Source organism: Panthera onca, chromosome B4, assembly GCF_046562875.1.
Source record: "Panthera onca isolate mPanOnc1 chromosome B4, mPanOnc1 haplotype 2, whole genome shotgun sequence".
Lineage (NCBI taxonomy): Eukaryota > Metazoa > Chordata > Mammalia > Carnivora > Felidae > Panthera > Panthera onca.
In genome coordinates this window covers 41,355,997-41,374,658 of record NC_138345.1, presented here as the reverse complement: position 1 = coordinate 41,374,658, position 18,662 = coordinate 41,355,997, and the positions used below count along the sequence as shown (strand labels likewise).

General features: G+C 53.3%; 3 protein-coding genes and 1 long non-coding RNA gene across 7 annotated transcripts in view; 2 read left to right on the top strand and 2 right to left on the bottom strand.

Annotated features, from left to right (window-relative positions):
- Window positions 1-6,533, top strand: part of PHB2 (prohibitin 2) — a 127,277-nt gene extending 120,744 nt beyond the window's left edge. The window contains exons 9-10 of the mRNA XM_081796289.1: window positions 6,114-6,127; window positions 6,413-6,533. Coding sequence (XP_081652415.1) covers window positions 6,114-6,127; window positions 6,413-6,533 — 135 coding nt within the window. The remainder of the gene's footprint in view (window positions 1-6,113; window positions 6,128-6,412) is intronic.
- Window positions 385-6,466, bottom strand: GPR162 (G protein-coupled receptor 162). Its single transcript, XM_060658532.3, has 5 exons — window positions 6,222-6,466; window positions 3,314-4,640; window positions 2,425-2,614; window positions 1,667-1,824; window positions 385-1,151 (listed from the first exon to the last, which is right to left on the bottom strand). The coding sequence occupies exons 2-5, from the start codon at window positions 4,178-4,180 to the stop codon at window positions 600-602; spliced, it is 1,767 nt and encodes a 588-aa protein (XP_060514515.3). The 5' UTR covers window positions 4,181-4,640; window positions 6,222-6,466; the 3' UTR covers window positions 385-599.
- Window positions 6,534-6,678: 145 nt separating the features above from the next.
- On the top strand, window positions 6,679-13,619 carry LOC144616947 (uncharacterized). Of its 3 annotated transcripts, XR_013556875.1 has the most exons (4): window positions 6,679-6,776; window positions 7,787-7,866; window positions 11,093-11,318; window positions 13,470-13,577. It is a non-coding gene; the product is annotated as an uncharacterized LOC144616947 (long non-coding RNA). The 3 variants fall into 3 exon arrangements; XR_013556877.1 differs by lacking the exon at window positions 11,093-11,318 and having other exon boundaries at window positions 13,470-13,619; XR_013556876.1 differs by lacking the exon at window positions 7,787-7,866 and having other exon boundaries at window positions 6,684-6,776.
- CD4 (CD4 molecule) overlaps window positions 7,334-18,662 on the bottom strand; it is a 43,729-nt gene continuing 32,400 nt past the window's right edge. Inside the window, exons 4-10 of one of the 2 annotated variants that reach the window (XM_060658537.3) lie at window positions 13,420-13,578; window positions 12,738-13,016; window positions 11,263-11,598; window positions 10,335-10,535; window positions 9,647-9,771; window positions 9,246-9,395; window positions 7,334-8,880 (exon numbers count right to left, since the gene is read on the bottom strand). In XM_060658537.3, the coding sequence (XP_060514520.2) occupies window positions 9,270-9,395; window positions 9,647-9,771; window positions 10,335-10,535; window positions 11,263-11,598; window positions 12,738-13,016; window positions 13,420-13,578 (1,226 nt within the window). In that variant the 3' untranslated portion in view covers window positions 7,334-8,880; window positions 9,246-9,269. The remainder of the gene's footprint in view (window positions 8,881-9,245; window positions 9,396-9,646; window positions 9,772-10,334; window positions 10,536-11,262; window positions 11,599-12,737; window positions 13,017-13,419; window positions 13,579-18,662) is intronic. The other variant, XM_060658538.3, reaches the window with a different exon arrangement.

The following is an 18,662-nucleotide window of genomic DNA, read 5'->3' as shown; positions in this document are numbered from 1 at the left end:
CAACATGGGATGCAGGCCTGTGATACCAAGTCAGGCCCAAATCCTTTCCTGCCCAGAAAGTGAGGCCTTAGGTGGATCTGGGGGAAGGAGGAGAGCTGGAGCATGGCAGATGGAATCACACCCTGAAACCACCTTCCACCAATCTGAACAAAGATCCTTCACGCCCCAAACCAGCACACTCAAGTGTCCCCCCATGCCCATGCCCAGCACAAGATGCTCTTATATGCTCATCCTGTGGATGTCTTCATGTTTGAGTTTGTCCTTCTCCGGGTGTATTTCTGTGCCTCTGTCCACAGCCCCTGCTCTATTTTGTCCTCGCTGAGCCATTCCACCGCCCAGCCTCCAATCATATCCTTTACCACTCTAGTACAATGGACACCAAGGTTTCCATGGCAACACTTCAGGCTTTAATACAATTTGCTAAGGATGATGGAAGGTGAGTAGGACATCTCTGGTCATCGAGATAGGAGACAGCGGGGGCTCCGGGCCCCAGATCCAGCGCCCATCTCCCCGGAGTCTGGAGGCAGCTGCCCTAGGCTCAGGGCCAGAACAGGTGATACTCAGGGCCCCTCATCTGAGTCCTGAAGGCCCACTTGGGCTCACAGCGTCAGCTGGGGGAAAATGGGATTACCTGGGCCCCAGGATCCTCCCCAAGGTCTTGCACTCCCCTCACCTCCTGTCAGGGAGCAGCGTCTCCCTGCACTTAAGCCCAAAGGAAGTCCAGCGGCTCTGCTGTCAGGGGACCCAAGGGAAAGCCTGCGGGGTGAGAGGCCCAGGGGCCTGGGCCGGCGAGGAGAGGGCCCCGGCGAAGCAGTTGGAGAAGGCAGAGGTGTCTCATCAATGAAGGTGGTGATCTCTTCCCGGAAGAAGCCAGGACCCCGTGGGGGTCCCCCACCTGACCCCAACATCCCACCCTCCAGGAACTGGCGAAGGCTGGCCAGCCCCCCACCTTCAGCTTCTTCCTCATCCTCCTCATCCTCCAGCCTTTGTCTTCGTCCCAGGTACTCAGGAGGGCCCCCCAGGGCTCGGCTCTGGGCTGGGAGGACCCGGATGTCATCAGAGGATGACCACTTATGTAGGATGGAGCCTGGTGCCCGAGGTGTAGAGAAGATGTTGGTCTCATCATGGGACAGACGGCGGGACAGGGGGACCTGGGGAGAGGAGCAAGTAGACCCAGAGGGGCTATAGGGACAAAGGGGGTAAAGGCAGGAACCTAAGTGGGGATGCTGCAAGATGGCTTCACCCCCTTAAACTTTTGCAAAACATCCTCTGGGGGCTGCTGGGTGGCTCAGTTGGTTAAGCGTTAGACTCTTGATTTCAGCTCAGGTCATGATCTCCGGGTTTGTGAGTTGGAGCCACGCATCCGGCTCTGCGCTGACAGTGTGCAGTCTACTTGGGATTTGGGGATTCTCTCTCTCCCTGTCTCTCTGCCCCTCCCCTGCTCTCTCTCAAAAATAAACTTAAAAAAAAAAAAAATCCTCTGACGGGCAAACCTGGTTCTGAGAGGTCTGAAGGGAAGCCTCTCTTGCCACACTTTTCTTTCACCTACCCCTTAGGTGCCCTGCAGGCCAGGGCTAGGGAATGGGGAGTCAGGATGGCTCTCAGAGACTGGACACGAGAAGAACGGGGATACCCAGAATAGGAGGTTCATTCCCTAGTCCCATACCTGTAAGTAGTGGACCCTCTCAAGAGGGGGAAACAGCATGTGCCTTCCAGGCAACAGCTTCACCTGGGTGGGGTCCCTGCCCCCTGGTCCTGTGGCACCATTAGCATCAAAACGAACTTTGCACACTCGGCCATCTGCATAGTCATCACAGCCGCCATCTAGGAGAGAAAAGGGGCAGAGTGGTTACAGGCAGGGAATACCCACTCCCCTCCTCTCCCCCCCTTAAAACTTCCTGCGCCCTTTTTAAGCTCCCCAGAGAATCCTGTTCACACTAGTCTGTAAGCTCCAAGAGGAAAAGCAGGAGCGTCTAACATCTGTTGCATTCAGTGCTTAGTCCCTAGTGCTTCATACATACAGACGTATTTATTGAAACAGTTACAAGCCCACCCCCAACAACTGTCCCTGTAGCTGGGGGTGTGTCTCAGGGAGGCTAACCTCCCCTTAATTCCACAGCCTTCCTTTATGGTTGTGTTAGGACTCTGGCCTGTTTCTCAGGCACTCTTCCTGGAGAGTGGAGGCAAAGCTGGGTAGTGTGGGCTTCCAGGGGGGAACCGACGCCCAGTGGAGGGAGCTCCCAGTACATCTGGTTGCGTGATTAGGGAAAAGGGAGCCTGGAGTCAGCCCAAGGGTGGCGCGGGTTCCGTCCAGCAGGGGGCACTCAAGGACAGCCCATCCCCACACGGAGAAGGGCTGGTAGAAATGGGTAGAAGAGGGAGTCCAAGCCCCCGGGAAAGCCAAAGCCCGGTCCCTCCTCTGACCGTCGTCGCCATCCTCCTCCGACATGATGGCCACGCACTGCTCCCACACAGTGCGCACGTCGGCACGGTAGCGCTCGCAGGACCAGATGAAGGAGGGCAGCAGCAGCGTCTGCGCCATGGAGCACCACAGCACAGCCAGCACCATCCACGGCGGAGCCGAGTCCGACTTAAGGGAGAAGAAGCTCACCACCTAGCGGGAGGATGGGGAATGGCGCGGGGTCACGACCCAGAGCTCAGAGGTCCCACTTGACCCCAGATCCAATATCCTAGTGCAGTGGGTGGACAGGAAGGAAAGGATGGCCCGGTTCACAGAGGATCGTGACAGAGGCAAAGTTGGAGGTGGAATGGGATGAACAGAGGGGAAGGGACTGATTCAGAGGAAGATCAGGGGCAAGTAGTGAAGATAAAGCCCCCGAGGGGTTGGGGGAGAAGCAGAGGTGGTAGAGAAAACTTGAACACAGAGAGAAATTCAGGAAGAGGGACTAGACGGGGATGCAAAATGCTGGGGTGGTGGGTGAGCTCTCTGGGGTTTCCACCCAGAGTGCTGAGAGGCCCTGTGGTAACCGCAGAGTGGCAGGGAATGGAGAATGGAGGTCCAGGGGCTGAAGCAGGGAGACACAGGGAACCTGGTGGAGCTGGAAGATAGGTGGAGGCAGTAAAGGACGGATGACAGGGTTGAGCAGCAGCAACTGGGAAACAGATGATGAGGCTGGGGGTGACGGGAACCAGGAGACGGATGATAGAGGTGGGGAGCTCACAAATGTAGCAGGGGTGGGCAGAAAAGAGGAAGGTGGACGGCGGAGCTGCTGTATGGCTGATGACTTCGAGGTCAGGTGGTTGTGCTGGGGCCTGGATATTAAGGATAGCAGGTGGGGGACCCCAATCTCACCAAGATGGGCACCCCTGTGAGTGAGTCATAGAGAAAGACGATGGCGCTGACCAAGTTGGTGACCTGCAGGGATGTCTTGGCCGACTCAGAGCCGTCCAGCGAGGACCGCCGCTTGCCTCTGGCATCCTCCACCACAATGGCTGGCACCTCAAAAGCTGGCCGGGTACCCAAACCCCCTGGCCCACCCCCCTTGGCCCCACCCCCAACCCCCGCTCTCCGGGCCAGCCGAGCCCTCCGGGGCCGGGCCCACAACGTCTGGTAGAAGGTGATGGCCACACAGACCAGCCCCATGACAATGCCCCCAAGGAGCAAGAGGCTGAAGCAGACGCCAAAGCCCAGGCCAATCTTGGAGACTATGAACTGGCAGCCACGGGCGTAGTACCGCTCGCCATTGTTGTGCCAGCCAATGGAGGGCAGCGTGGAGAGGATGAAGCTGACCATCCAGATGCCCATGACAGCATGCAGCGCCTGCTTCTTGGCGTTGCTGAGGCGGTAGTTGACGGGCCAGCGCACCATCCACATGCGATGATAGGAGAGCGAGGCGACTGTGAAGCAGGTGGCCAGGGCCAGTGTGTAGTAGGTGGACACAAAGACCTTGCAGATGCTCTCGTTCCAGTCATAGTCAGAAGAAGCCTGCCGCCGTAGCTGCACCACGGCGAAGGTGGTGAGGGGCACAGCCGCCATGAGTATGTGTGTGCCCGCCAGGAAGCAGAGCAGTAACTCCAGCGGCTTGTGCTTTTGCTGCTTGGCCGAGATGCTGAGGATGATCCAGGCATTGGCCAGCAGTGCCAGGAGCCCACAGGCCAGCCAGGACAATGCGTTTGAGCGCAGGGAGGCCTCCTCTGCCCCTGCCCCGCCCCGAGCCATCCTATCCTCGGTCCCCCCACCCCCCCTTGAACTCCTGGGGGTGGGGGCTAGGTCTCACCCTGGAGCCCCACTCACACACACACCCATTATGCGTACAATCCTTGCCCTGTAGTGAAGCAGGCCACGGCTAGGCCTACCTTCCTGCTCAGCATTGCATGACCGACCCAGCTAAAGTCAGGTGTGGAGGGCAGGGGAGGAGACTGAGGGTCAGCAGAGGTGATCCTCAGCCTCCATACCGGGTGGGGCCCTTCCTGAAGTATCCCTATAATTGAGGGGAAGGGGGAGGGGGAGGAGGAGCGGGAGGAGCAAGCTGACTGCTTTCCCAACTACGAGGCTGGCTGAGGAGCTCTGGTCCCCATGCCAGGACTTCCAGTTCTCTTCTTCCTCTGGTTCTTGACCAGCCTGGGATCTTCTGGGCACCCCAAAGGGTGTGGGGGTAAGGGTCAGCCACCTGGACAAACTGCAAAGGAGAAACGACATGTGGTGGGGGGAGGGCAAAGGTAGGGCTTGGGCTGGTCTCCAGCTGACTTCCTGTGCCCCCTTCTCTGGAAAGTATACGCAAACAACCTATTACTAGGGGTCATAGGGTCATTCAGAACATTCTCCTGGCTTAAACCAGATGGCCAATCACATAGCCCACACAGGTAAGAGCCCTGCTTTCCAGACCTTCAGGGAAAGAAGATATTCTGACCTCCTGTCTCCTACCCTTTTTCAGCCCTTTTTCCTCCCTCTGTCATTCCCTGGTCCCTTCTTCTTATATCCTCTGCTCAGTAGTATTCAATCCCTATCTTCATGTCCCTGAATCTCTCTTCAGGGCTACTGATGGCAGATACATGACTTGTTTCTTCTTGAGGGTTCATGGTAAACTGGGATATGTGTGCTAATACAGCTCCTCCCCGATGCTCCAGCTCCTGGGCCCAGGGCTCTTGGTGCTCAGCCCCATTTCCTCCAAGCCTGCATGATCCCCCTCTAGCTCACTAGGGACCTGGGAAGATGGGAGAAAGGAAGCCAGGGACGGGGGGGGGGGGGGGGGGGGGGCGGCTAGGGAACCCGAAGGCGGGGAAACCGCTGACATCAGAAGCATCCAGAAATGGAAAGATGGGGAACTAGGGGGAAGGAGGAGAGTTTGAGCAGAAGAGAAAGAAGGGGCAAAGTGATAGTATCTGAAAATAGAAGGAAAACCCCAGAGACCCTTCACAAGAAGGCTTATGAGGGAAGAGGGGTTGCATGGAACGAGGGAGCAGGAAATAGGAAAAAGCCCAATGTTGAATAAGGTGCAGCATCCCACTGGTAGACCTCCACTCTTTCCTCCCATGCCCCAGCCTCAGTTTCCCTCTGATGGGAAGGAGGATAGTCCTGAATTTCCTGAAGCTGAGCTTCAGTGAGCCCTTGGGAGGGGACTAAGAGGAAATCAGATGAAACCCTGAACAGAGTGGAGGCAAGAAGGATGAGCTAATGGCTTTGGGGGCAAATAGGGGTAAAAATGGGGCACAGAAGTGAGAGGGTCTACTTCCTGTGGAAGAATCTCAGATCCTAGCCCTCCCTGAGAGGTCCTAGTCCGCCCCCCACCTTTGTTCCCTCCGGAGCCCAGTATACCCTAGTTGCCATGGCAATGGCCAGCCAGAGGGAGGTGGAAGGAATTGGTCAGAAGCGCTCCCCCCCCACTACTCTCCCCTACAGCCTGGCACCCCTTCCCACCTACCCTCACCCAGGCCCAGAGGATGGGTTTAGGAAAAAAGAGATGGGGAGTCAGAGAGGGAGGGAGGGAGGAAGGATGTGAAGGACAGAGAGGAGGTGAAGGACAGAGAAAGATCAGAGGAAGGTGGGAGGGAGGATCTGGGGGACTCCACCGCTGTCAGGGGTCCCTCGCCCTTCGGGGTGAAGGGGTAAGGTCAGGCGACTCCTCCCTCCTGCCACCCACCGTGTTCTCCAGGGCAGTGACAGCAGGTGGCTGGGGAGGAGGGGCCGGCCGGAGGGGAGAGAAGGCGGCTGGGGTAAGGAGAGGAGGGGGCCGCGGGGGACAGGGCAGGGGTCGTCTTACCTCTGGCTGTGCCCGGCACTGCCATGGAGACCGCACTCCCGACGCGGCTCGCCCGGGCTCCCGCCGCCCGCCGGCTCCAGCTCGCCCGCCCTCCTCCTTCCCTCCCTCCTTCCCTCCGGGCCTCCCTCCCCCTCCTCGGTCCCAGCCTCCCGGGCTCGGTCCGCCGCTCACTCAGTCTCTGCCCCCCCCAGATCTGTCCAAGCCCCCCTCTCCCGGAGGCATGCCGCCCGTGAGCCCCGGGTCCGGGTCCGGCAGGGAAGCGGCTCGGGGGGCGCGGGGGCGAGTGCGGGGCGGGGAACTGGACGGCGGTGACTTGGAGGGGGAGGGGCAAGGAAGGCGCCGGCAGGGAGGGGGCGAGGACGCTGGCGGGGAACCGGCTTCATTGGTGAGACGGTTCGTGTCCTGCCCCCACCCCACCCCGGTTTTCCGCACGAACACAGGCTCAGAGAGGCAGCTGGTGGTGTTCGGGGACTGAGGAGCTGGCTGTTCGGGCGGAGGAAGCGTGTGTCACTGTGTGTATCCGTGAGGGCTGCGCCCTGGGTGTAGCTCAGTGGGGTATGTGCTGGAGGCTGTGATGGAGCTGGGGCTGCCGGGGGCGGGGCTGGTGGACACAGGTCTAAAAGAATATATCCACCCCCCACCTCCCCCCACACACATACCGCTTCCTTCTCCTGGAACACAAACTCACACTTCTGTTGGGGATGCACACCATTAGCATGCACACATTACAGTTTCTCTTGGTCCTTTTTTCCCACCACGCACATGTATGTGTAGAGCACACACAACCCCTGCGGCCTCTCCCTCTCAGTACATCACACGCACAGGATTACAAGGTCTTGGCCTCCTGCACACACAAGGCCCTGTGGGGTGGGCAGGTGGGTGATGGGCCTCCAGAGAATTTTTCCCTCCCGGAGGGAAACTTCATCTCCTTTCCCTGGAAGCCTGGCACCTCTCCTCTGGGTCTGTCTGATCCCAAAGATTGGGAGATCCAGGTAGGTCCCCAGAGACGAGTCTGTCTGTGGCTGTCTCTCTCTCTCTCTCTCTCTCTCTCTCTCTCTCTCTCTCTCACACACACACACACACACACACACACACAAAGAAGAACATCTTCTTTACAGTAAGTTTATTGTATTTTTCTGTCAGCTCAGGGAGGCAGGGCGGGAGCAGGCAGGAATACGAAGCAAGCAGTGGGGAGCCTTGGTGTGAACTGGGTGTCCTCCCTGGAAGGGGCAAGCTGGAAAGAGAAGACAAGGGAAAGGGGGTAGGGACTGACACAGGTGGTGAGAAAGGGAAGGAAGGAAAGGCAGAGGAGGCTGAGGGTTCCTGAGAGAGATGGTTCAAGAAGAGGAGGAAAAATACTTGTAACCCCAATTTTCCTGCTTCCTGAATGGTTTGGAGGAGGGATGAAGGAAAGTGCAGGGCAGAGGGACTGAACCCTTCCACGAGGTCCTCTCAGAGTATTCTCTCTCCAGCCAGCTCCTCGCCCCCTCCCCCTGGCAAAGCTCACCTTCCAGAAGGTTCCGCAACAGGGTGAGTGGTAGGTCACTGGTCACTCTCTCCCACAGGGCCTGTGTTCCCAGCCTGTGCTCTGGTTAGGAGAACTGCCAGCTTTTGTCCTCTGGTAACAGGATTCTGCCACCAGCAGGTGAGAGAGAGGGATTTTAGGCAGGGAGGCCCTCTTCTGTGTTTCTGAACTCTCTGAGGCAGACCCTGAGTGGGGTGGTGTGCTTTTATGAATCCAAACGTGGGTACTGGGCGTCAGTGACTAACCAGATGCAGAGATTTGCGTGGTGTTTGTGTCTGTGTTCAGGAAACAGCCACGGAACTAGGGGTTAAGAGACCTGCGCTAGTCCTGACTCTGGCACATACTAGCTGTGTGACCTTGGGCAATCATCTGACCTCTCTGAGTTCCATTTCCGGTCTATAAGCTGGAGATGCTAATCTTGGTCCTGTCAGTACTAGCTCCGTAAGAGTTTCATAAGGTTTAAACAGACAAAGGATGTGAGACTGGCTCATAAACTGAGACGTACTGCTTGGGTGATAAAGGAATTGTGTCTGTGCACAAGGGTGGGCTATGTACATGGGTTTGTGTCCAGCGGTGCCTGTTTGTGCACAGGTCAGGATGTGAGTCCGTGCCCTGCCAAAACAGAGTGAGGAAGCGGGGAGAATGGAGCAGTGGACACTAGCAGTCAGGAGGCTTTTGATCTGGATGTGCCCTTGACTGCCTGTGTGATCTCGGGCTAGTGCCTGTCCCCTCTGGTCCCAAGGTCCTGTCCAATAAAATGGCAGCCCTATCCTTCATGCTTCAGTTACCCACCCTTGCCCTCCATGCCAGGTACGGCTGGTCGCATGTGATTCCCTGGGCCCAGGAGGCAATGGGGGAGGGAGCTGGGAAGAAATCATGGATCAGGGGTAGGCTTGATGCAAAGGAAATGGGGAGGAAATGGTGTAAGCCTCTGCAAGAGGAGAGCCAATGGCCAAGTGTGGACAAAGAGAGCAGGAGACGGCCGGAAATGTTGGGGTCTGCTACATTCATCTGGTCCGCAGGCCCAGAAGCCCAGCAGGAAACGCAAGGGGAGACAGCTGGCGAGGCTGCACTGCAAGTGGGAAGCTCCCTGGTCCTGTGCCTCAAATGGGATTACATGTCTTCTGTAACCGGCTGGAGGAAAAAAGAAGAGCAAGTTTATTCCTCCCCAACTCCTTTGCCTCCTCACAGCTCCGTGTCTCCCATACTACACTTTCCCTTCGTGCAGTGGTGGCCTCTGGGCCACAGCTGTAGGGCCATATCCAGAAATATCCCAGGCCCTCGGCCCCTTCTCCTCTGCCCTCCTCCTTCTTCCTGCTTCCTACCCCTGCCCCCCCCCCCACCCCTCAGCCATCCCCTTGTGCCCTTCTTTCCTCATCCATCACCTCCCTTTAACCCCCCTCCCCTTCCCCTGTATCCCTCCTCTCTTTCTTCTTTCCCACTCCTGCCCTCCTCTTCCCCTTCCCACTCTCCCCGGCCCCCTCAACCCATTTCCTTACTGGGAGCACTGGCAGGTTTTCTTCTCACTGAGGAGTCTCTTGATCTGAGACATCCGAGCTGCCTGGCGCTGTCCAGGAAGAAGGAGAGGAGTCATGAGGGTCCCAGGCCTCCAGAAGGGAGGTGCCCCTTGGAGGCAGGAATGGGGAGAGCTGGGAGAGGAGAAGCAGTTACTGTGGCTGAGGCCATCTGTCCCCGAATTAACCCTTTGCTCTTTCCAGTCTCTCCCTCTGCATGGGACCTGGGACAGGGCCCAGTCGCCCGTGAGGGAACTCGGTGTGCGGGCGGAAAGAGCCAGAGCACGAGTGCGTCGCATATACAGGAGATCCTTGTTGCTGTAAAGGTCTCCGGTGTTCACATGCCCTGTGGGAAGTGAAAGGGGGTTCTGGGGAGGCTCACTCACCCTGCGGTGCCAGCACTTAACACAGCAGTAGGCCCAGAGCCCAGTGAAAAGCACAAGGCCTAGGACCCCGCCCAGCACGATGGTCAAGAGATTTGTCCAGGTCCTGGTGAGCACAGGAGGCAAAACTGCAAGAGAGAAAGATGTGTTCAGCTCACTGCCCGCTGTCAGGGGGCCAGGCATTCTGGAGGGCCCTAGGAAGGCCTCACCGCCCAGTTACGCTTGGGTCTCATCCTTGGGCTGGGAGAACAGGATAGGGTTTGCAGGGCTCTCGTGACCCACCAGGGCTGAAGGGGAAAGGCTGAGGAAGGGGCCTTAAGGGTTGAAAACCATACAGGACACCCTGGGGACTAGAAGCAGCGGTTTCAGGCTGTATACAGTGCATGCATGTGTGTGTGTGTCCATGTGTCTGTGTGTCAGGAAGGAGGCAGGGCGGGGACTCTTGGTCAGGTGGGCCCTATTCCAGGGCTGTAGAGCTTAGGGAAGTGGGAACTTGTGGGACTCCAGGTAAGAACCTCACCTTGCCTTCCGTCCTGGCCTCTGTGTGTCCAGGCAGCATGAGAATAACCCACCTGTCTCAGAGGGATTGGGGCGCTGGGACTCTGGGTGGTGTCCACCAACCTGGGGAAGGTCCCACAGATGAAGAGAGAGGGGCTTGGGGTTAGGCCATGGAACCTGGATCCGTACTCACCCTCGGCCTTGGATGCCAGCAAGACTTTGTCCTTGTGACTCAGTAGACATTGCCATGTTCCCACCTCGGCGTCCTCCACCCTTACCATCTTCTGCTGCTTTGAGACCTTGGCAGCCTGCTCTTCGAGTTTCAAGCTCAGCGTCAGCTCAGGGGAGGTGGGTCCCAGCACCTCACAGGTCAAATTGTTCCCAGACTGAGTCACTGCAGAGGGACAAGAGCCTGAGGCTGGGAGCCTGGACCTCTGAGCTCCTGGCACCTCCTTGCTCTAAGGGGATTCGGTGGAACAATCAAAACACTTTACATGGCTACTCTTCCTTGAGCCTCTCAGAGCGCATTTTCATGCGGTTGTATAAAGCAAACACAGCTTTTGAGGCCGAGGGTCTTAGATTTGGATCCCAACCCCACTGCTTGCTGTGTCCTGCAGTCACCTGACAACCAAGCCTCAGAAAACAGTTAAATACACAATAAATTCACAGACACATGTAAAAAGCTGGAGTGGGTCTGGCGTGTACTAAGCAGCAAGTATTAGCCGTGATTATTTGTGGAGTTATGATGATGGGGGAGATAAGGAAGCAAAGAGCTCAGTGGGTAGCCTGACACTACCCTCATCACGATCACCCTAAGAGCAGATTTTGTTATCTTCATTAGAAGAAAGAGGCCCACAGAGGCAGGGAGTTCAGTCAGGATCATAGAGGGTTGGCTGAAGGCAGAATTAGAACCCTGGTTCTCAGCTCATGCCCTTTGGGGATTCTCAGCAGATCCCACCCCAGGCCGGCTCATGGAGGTCAAGGAAGGACATGGGGACTCCAGTCTCAGTTTGAAACCAGAAGACCCTGGATCAGCTCTGTCGGGCCACCGGGCCTGTCCTGCTGGGCCTCACCCCTCCACCTTCGGCCCCTCTCCTCTGCTGCTCGGCCTAACTCCTCACCTCTCATCACCACGAGTTTTACTTCCTGCTGCAACTGTCCCTTGTCAAGGACCAGGGTCAGGTTTCCAGAACCGGCATAACGAGACAAAACGTTGGGCAGGGTAAAGTGGAGCGGGAGTGAGTCCTTCATCTGGAGTTTGGAGTACTGGTCAACCTCTTTCACAGATATCTTCTTGTTCTTCAAGGTGAAGGAGATCCAGAGCAGGGAGGAGGGAGCCCCCTCTGCCTTCCACCTCAGCTTCCCCGTCAGGTTTTCATCTTCGAAGTTGAGCGGGAAGGAAAACTCCACCTGCTCCCCTTCTTTCGCATAGACCGTGTTAGAGACCTTCTGGAAAGCTGGAGGTGGGAAGAGAGAGAAGCTGGGTCAGGAGATAGGAAGATGAGGGTGTATGGGGTAGGGAGGGCATGTGGTGGGGGCAGCAAAGAGATGGAAGGGGGCCGAGTGAGTTCAAACACTTAGGTTGCTATTTCTGGCCCTTAAATTCCCATCTACCTCTCCAAATCTCTCTAGTCTTTCCACCCCAGCAGATTCCCAAGGCAGCACCTCTGCCCCCTGGAAGCCCTCGTAGAACAGCCCAGCCACAGGGTCCACTCTGTTCTCAGGATCCCTGGAGCACAGGGGATGTTTGGCATGTGCTACTTAGGTGTATAATTCATCAGCCTTCCTAAGATAAGAGCAAATGCCCGACTAGGGCTTACTATGTGCCATGCACTGTTCTAAGTGCATTACATGAATCAATTCTCGCTGTAACACTACAAGGGAGGTATTATCACAGTGAGCATCATCTCTGAAACCAAGGCACAGAGAGGTTCAGTAACTGGCCCAAGGTCCCCCGGTGAGGTCAGAGCCAGGACTTAAGTCAGTCTGTGCACTTAGCCACCACATTACACTACCTTGTGTCACATAAGTACAGAGGGCAGGATCTGGGGTGGGACTTGCCTTCTGGGCTCTTGGTACCCGGCATCCCCCAACCAGGGTGCCTGGCTCACGATTTAAATTTTTTTTTTTAATGTTTATTCATTTTTGAGAAAGAGAGAAAGAGAGACATACATGAGTGGGAGGGCAGAGAGAGACGGAGACACAGAAACTGAAGCCGGCTCCAGGCTCCAAGCTCCAAGCTGTCAGCACAGAGCCCAATGCCGGGGTATATGGGGGAGGTGGGGGGGGGGCAGATCTGAGATCATGACCTGAGCCAAAAGACAGAGGCTTAACTGACTGAGCCACCCAGGTGTCCCCCACCTCCCCCGCCGGCTCACGATTTAAAGGAGCAATGTAGAATTTCATCAGGGCTGGCTTGCTGGTGTTAGGGTCCCTAAGTAAGTGGATTTACAACTTAGTGGGACTGGGGAGCTGAGACAACAAAGAAAACAGATGCCCTTAACGTTGTTCCTCCTTTGGGGCCTCCTCCAGGGGGTTTGGGGTCCCTCACATCCGAGGCAGAGGGGAGACGGCAGGGGAGAGGAGCCCCTCTTACCCAGCACCAAGATGTTTGTGTTGAACACCAATGTCTTCTGGCTCTGGGAGACAGTGCATGTGCAGGTGCCACTCTCCTGCAACTCCAGCTGGGACAGTGAGAGGCTGTGGACCCCACTCTTGCTTTTATTCCCTGGACCTTTCCATTGCACTGAAGGGTTACTACCGGAGGGGCTCTCCAAGGTCAGGGTCAGGCTCTGCCCTTGCAGCAGGTGGATGCTGGTGCTGCTGCTGCTGCTGCTGCTGCTGCTGCTGCCGCTGGGGTCCACCTTGGCAGTCACTGTGGAAAGGAGCAGGCCACCTGTGTCACATACACACTATCCCCAAGGGGAGGGAAGACCAGGAACCAAGAGTGTCTCTCCATCACCCCTGCTGACACCTGTGGGTCCAACCCCACCCCCACCCACCCAAGGCAGAGTTTCCTCCTTCTCCTCCTCTCCCTCCCTTTCTTCTGTTGCCTCTCTCCCTCCTTCCTCTGCCCCCTGCCCCTTCCCTCCCCCCACCAGGTTTCTTCCTCTCCCATTGCCTGACCCAAGGCCTGAGGAGGATTTGAGGAGATGTGGTGGCCAGTCCGACCCATCTCTGGACTGTTGAGGTACCACTAGCTCAGGGCCTGGTTTGGGGGCACTAATGGGAGTCAGGGAGGGAGGCAGCCTGGCTAGGTGGTATCCCCGTGTACTCACAGCTGAACACCAGCAGTTCCACCTCTTTTTTCTTGTCCTCCACTTCACAGGTGTAAATCCCTGAGTCTGCGATTTGAAGGCTCTTGATGACCAGAAGAAAGGATCCTTGGTCCCACAGGATTTTTTTGCATTCAAAGCGAGTTTTCAGCTTGGAGGAGCCTGGGAGCAGAAGCCACGTGGAGGAGGTTGGGGTACCCTGAAGACACGACATCGCCGGAGAGGGAAATGCCCACAGCCTTTCTGATCTCAGTCACTAACTTTCTGCAGAATCTGTCCCTAATCTGAAAACCCCAGACTGGAGAGGAGGTCCCATCAACATTCACTTAATTGGCCAGGACAATGTCTCACTAATCCAAAATAAAACGAGACCCTTATTTCAAGACCACCAACTCCTACATGCCAAGTACTTTCCACGCATCATCGCAAGTGATCTTCACAATGATTCCAAGAAGTAGGTACTGTTTGGCTTGTTTTGTAGATAAGGGAACAGAGGCTCAGACTCTTACTTTACACATTGCTGGCAGGAACATAAACCAGTACAATTTCTTCAGAAGGTAATTTATAACATCTACCCGAATTATAAATGCGCATACAAAAATAACTGTCCACCAGGAAAGAATAGGTTAAGTAAATAATTCACCCATTCAGTGGAATGCTGTACAAGAAGGAAGCTCTTTCACGGTTAAGAAAGGAATAATAATTGGGGCGCCTGGGTGGCGCAGTCGGTTAAGCGTCCGACTTCAGCCAGGTCACGATCTCACGGTCCGTGAGTTCGAGCCCCGCGTCAGGCTCTGGGCTGATGGCTCAGAGCCTGGAGCCTGTTTCCGATTCTGTGTCTCCCTCTCTCTCTGTCCCTCCCCTGTTCATGCTCTGTCTCTCTCTGTCCCAAAAATAAATAAACGTTGAAAAAAAAAATTAAAAAAAAAAGAAAGGAATAATAATTAAGACACGTCATTAACTGAATCGAGCAAGATATTGAACAGGCTACCATTTGTTTAAAAAGGAGGGAGAAATCTATCTATCGATATCTATTTCTCTATCATCTGCCTTGTATAGGAACAAATATTTCTAGAAATAAATGTAAGAAAATGGTAACCTTGGTTGCCCCTGGGGAGAAGTGAATACCTGTGAGACAGGTGTGGGAGCAGGGCTTTACACTTTTCTACCTTTTTTTTTTTTTTTTTAAGTTTAATTATTTATTTTGAGAGAGAGAGAGAGCCAGGGAGGGGGGAAGAGAGAGAGAATCCCAAGCAGGCTCCATGCTGTCAGGGCAGAGCCCCGACTCGAGGCTCGATCTCATGAGCATGAGATCATGACCTGAGCCAAGATCAAGAGTTGGATGCTCAACCAACTGAGCCACCCAGGCACCCCACTGTTTTCTACCTTTTAAATTTGACTTCAACAAGTAGCAGAGACAGGATTAAAATCTGGGCCTGTTGGATATACTATACAGTACTGTCTCTGGAAAGTTCCCCAGACAGGGACAAGTGGCCTCCTCCGGTCTCTTCTTTCAGTATCCAACAACCACCACCATGAGGAAGTTCTTCTAAAGAGAAGAACTAATCACTTTCTGGGTGTGGCTCCAGAATTCCTGTAATGGACGGCTGTAAAGGCTAATCTTACATAGAAAATGCAGTTTTTACTTAGAATACATGTTTAGAGGGATGGGGCAAAGGTGGCTGAGAAAAAAAAAAAACCCTACCCTCAATGCCTTGGGCTCTACTTCTGTCTCCCTGAGCAGTCACGGGCCCTCTCCCTGTTTCTACCTGGTGTGCAAGACTGGGTGTCAGACTGGCCTCTTGGCCCCTTCCCCACTGCTCAGTCTTCTCCTCTTTGGGAGACCTTTCCAGTTGAGCTGTAACCCTGGGCTCTCCCTCAGCACTCCCCCAACCCCCTTGCCCTTGATGCTTTGGGAGTTCCTTACCTCTGACTCTTTCCCTGGATCTGCACTTGGCTTAGTTCTCCAGGTGCTATGAAATCCTGCTCCATTCCATTCACAGTTTACCAAGCTTCTTGGAGGAGTGCTCCCCTCTGGTTCTGCCCCCTTTTCCACCTTTTTTGTTCCCTCCTCCTATGTAAGCACCATTTCCTTTTCTTCCTCTTGGGCTCCTCTTCTGACATCTGCATTTAGGGGTTACCCCAGATCCTCTCCCCCATTCCTACAGATGTTCTAAATTCCAGGGCACCCCCTGTCAGCGCTGCGGCTGACTCCCAAATTGATATTCCCAGCCCCAACCTCTCTCCTCAGTTCTGGAACCACATTTCCAGTGACCCAAGGGATAACGTTATTTGAAAATCTTGCCATCACCCAAACTCACTTGGTTGAAAATGAAGTGTGTCAACCTTTCCCTAAAATAACGCTTCCTCCTTGCTCTCCTTTTCCTCTTCTGGGCCTTGTCATGGCCCTGTTACTTGTGCAGGATGTCACATACTTTGGTTTTTTGTTTTTTTGTTTGTCGTTTTTAATTTGAGAGAGACACAGAGCATGGGCAAGTGGGGAAGGAGGCAGAGGAGAAAGAGAATCTTAAGCAGTCTCCACACTCAGCATGGAGCCTGATGTGGGGCTCAATCTCATGACCATGAGATCATGACCTGAGCTGAAATCAAGAGTCTGACGCTCATGAGGCTCAACTGACTGAGCCACTCAGGTGCCACAGGACGTCACGTGCTTTGAAAAGGAGATCACAAGGTGGTGTGGAAGGTCTAAGAGTACGGGTGAGTCTGGAATACGTCGTGGAGAAGACCTGTGTTGCACCAAATCTTAAAAGAATAGGCAGCGGGCCAGAACGAAGATGAGGAATGAGCATATCCAGGAAGTGGAAATGCTCCAGGAGAGTGGTAGAGGCAACCACCTCAAAGCAGTGAGGAAAACCCCCGGGTGTCCAGGTTTCCAGGGGGAAGCTGTGGGAAGTGGTGCCGAGGTGGTGAATGTCTGGCAGAGCCTCCTGGGCCTGGTCCAGTAGACTAGGGAGCGACAGGTAAAAGGCATTGCTTTGGAAGTCAGTACTGAAGCGGGTGGAAGAAAACCAAAGTAGGAGGGACTGGGAGCAGAGAGAATTGCCAGGAAGCTTCCACTGTAATCCAGGTGGGAGTTCTGTGGCCTTGGCTAATGATGGTGCCATTCTCATGGGAACAAAGATTGTTAAATAACAAAAATTCAACCGAGTGAATTGTAGGGATCTTACTGGCTTCATAATCCAGCCATGCAGGGGGCAGCATCCCATCTAGCAAGTGGAAGGGAGCTCCCAAGGGCTACAGAAAAAGAAAGGTTTTTAAAGGTAGAAAGGAAGTGGAAAAAAGGAAATTATTAGGGAAGAATCCATTGTTTTAGGCAAGATCGCCTTTCCTAAGGAAAGCAGAAGGGGTGCCTCAGTAAATATCCTGGTGTTGACAAGGAAATTCCCATGTTGTCTGGTTAAAGGTTACATTTCTAGGGAGTTGAAACGGCAGTTAGGTTAGGTATTAAGTCTTGGTTTACTGACCAGGGGTTTTAACCTAAGTGACACCAATTTGGGCCTGTGGTTCTCACTTTAACAAGATGAAACAGAAAAACACTTTCAAAGGAAGGAATCACCATCGTGGGTGACTGATGGGAAACCAGAGATTGAAGAAGAGAAAAATAACCTCTGACTCTCTGGTTCAGAAATTGGGGAGGTCAGGAGAGTGAAACTGCCCTTGTCAGAGATCAGGAAGTTGGGAAGGGGAACAGTTCTGGAGGAAAATCAAATCCTAGGAACAGAACAAAAGCACTCACACAAAAGACAGGAATTTTTAGAAAGGAGCACCTTGTTTCAACCTCAGAGGCAATCAAAGAAATGCAAATGAAAACAACAGTGATATATTTTTCAACTGTCAAATTAGCAAAGAAAAAAAAGCATTAAATACTACTACTCAGTTCTGGCAACATGCAAAAAGCACACAGTTAACTGGACTTAGTGTAAACAGATTGAACCTTTCTGGAAGCAATCTTACAGTATATGCCATCCATTATTAAAAGTTTATATCTTCAATCTCATTTCTAGAGCATTATCCTTAAAACAATAATTTAAAAATGCAAACTAGGGGCGCCTGGGTGGCTCGGTCAGTTGAGTGTTGAACTCTTGATTTTGGTTCATGTCATGATCTCACAATTGTGAGATCCAGCCCTGTGTTGGGCTCTGAGCTGGGTGTGGAGCCTACTTAAGATTCTCTCTCTCACCCTCTGCCCCGCCCCCCTCTCCCCCCCAAAATAAAACTTAAAAAATAAAATAAAATAGCAAACCAAAATGTAGATACAAAAAAATAGTGTCGTCAATAGGGTACAACATTAGACCAAAAGATAATGGCTGTATATTAGAGTATATTAATTTGATGGAATATTAGGTTAGCACCAAAATAACTAAAATAATTTATTTTTCTTTCTTCCTATTTAACCCATCCTCTCCACCCACTTCTGCTCTGGTAACCATCAGTTTATTCTCCATAATTAAGAATCTGTTTCTTGATTTCTCTCTCTCTCTCTCTCTCTCTCTTTCTCTCTCTTATTTTTTCCTTTTGCTTGTTTATTTTGTTTATTAAATTCCACACATGAGGGAAATCATATGGTATTTGTCTTTCTCTGATTTATTTCACTTAGCATTATACTCTCTAGCTCCATCCATGTTGTTGCAAATGGCAAGATTTCATTCTTTTTTTATGGCTGAATAAGATTCCATTGTATGTATATACCACATCTTTATCCACTTGTCCGTTGATCAGTGAATCACTTGGGCTGCTTCCATATCCTGCTATTGTAAATAATGCTGCTATAAGCATTGGGGTACATGTATCCCTTTGAATTAGTGTTCTTGTATTCTTTGGTTAAATACCTAGTAGTGCAATTACCAGATCATAGGGTAGTTCTATTTTTAATTTTTTCAGGAACCTCCATATTGTTTTCCACAGTGGCTTCACTAGTTTGCATTCCCACCAACAGTGCAAGAGGGGTCCTTTTTCTCCACATCCTCGCCAACAGGAAACTGTTGTTTCTTGTGTTTTTGATGTTTGACTTAGCCATTCTGATGTGTGTGAAATGATATTGCATTGTAGTTTTGATTTGCACTGATTTGCATTTCCCTGATGATGACTGATACTGAGCATCTTTTTTTTTCTCCCTTTTTTTCTTCCCTCCCACTTCCACCTGGCTGCTAACGGAGTATCTTTTCATGTGTGTGTTGACTGTATCTGTCTCCTTTGGAGAAATGTTTGTTCATGTCTCTTGCTCA

Coding starts and splice junctions, on each gene's coding strand:
- GPR162 (XM_060658532.3), bottom strand. CDS start 4,180: ATGGCTCGGGGCGGGGCAGGGGCAGAGGAGGCCTCCCTGCGCTCAAAC. Junction 2,615..3,313: donor TCACAGGGGTGCCCATCTTG/GTGAGATTGGGG, acceptor TCCTCCCGCTAG/GTGGTGAGCTTCTTCTCCCT. Junction 1,152..1,666: donor AGAGGGTCCACTACTTACAG/GTATGGGACTAG, acceptor TCCTCTCCCCAG/GTCCCCCTGTCCCGCCGTCT.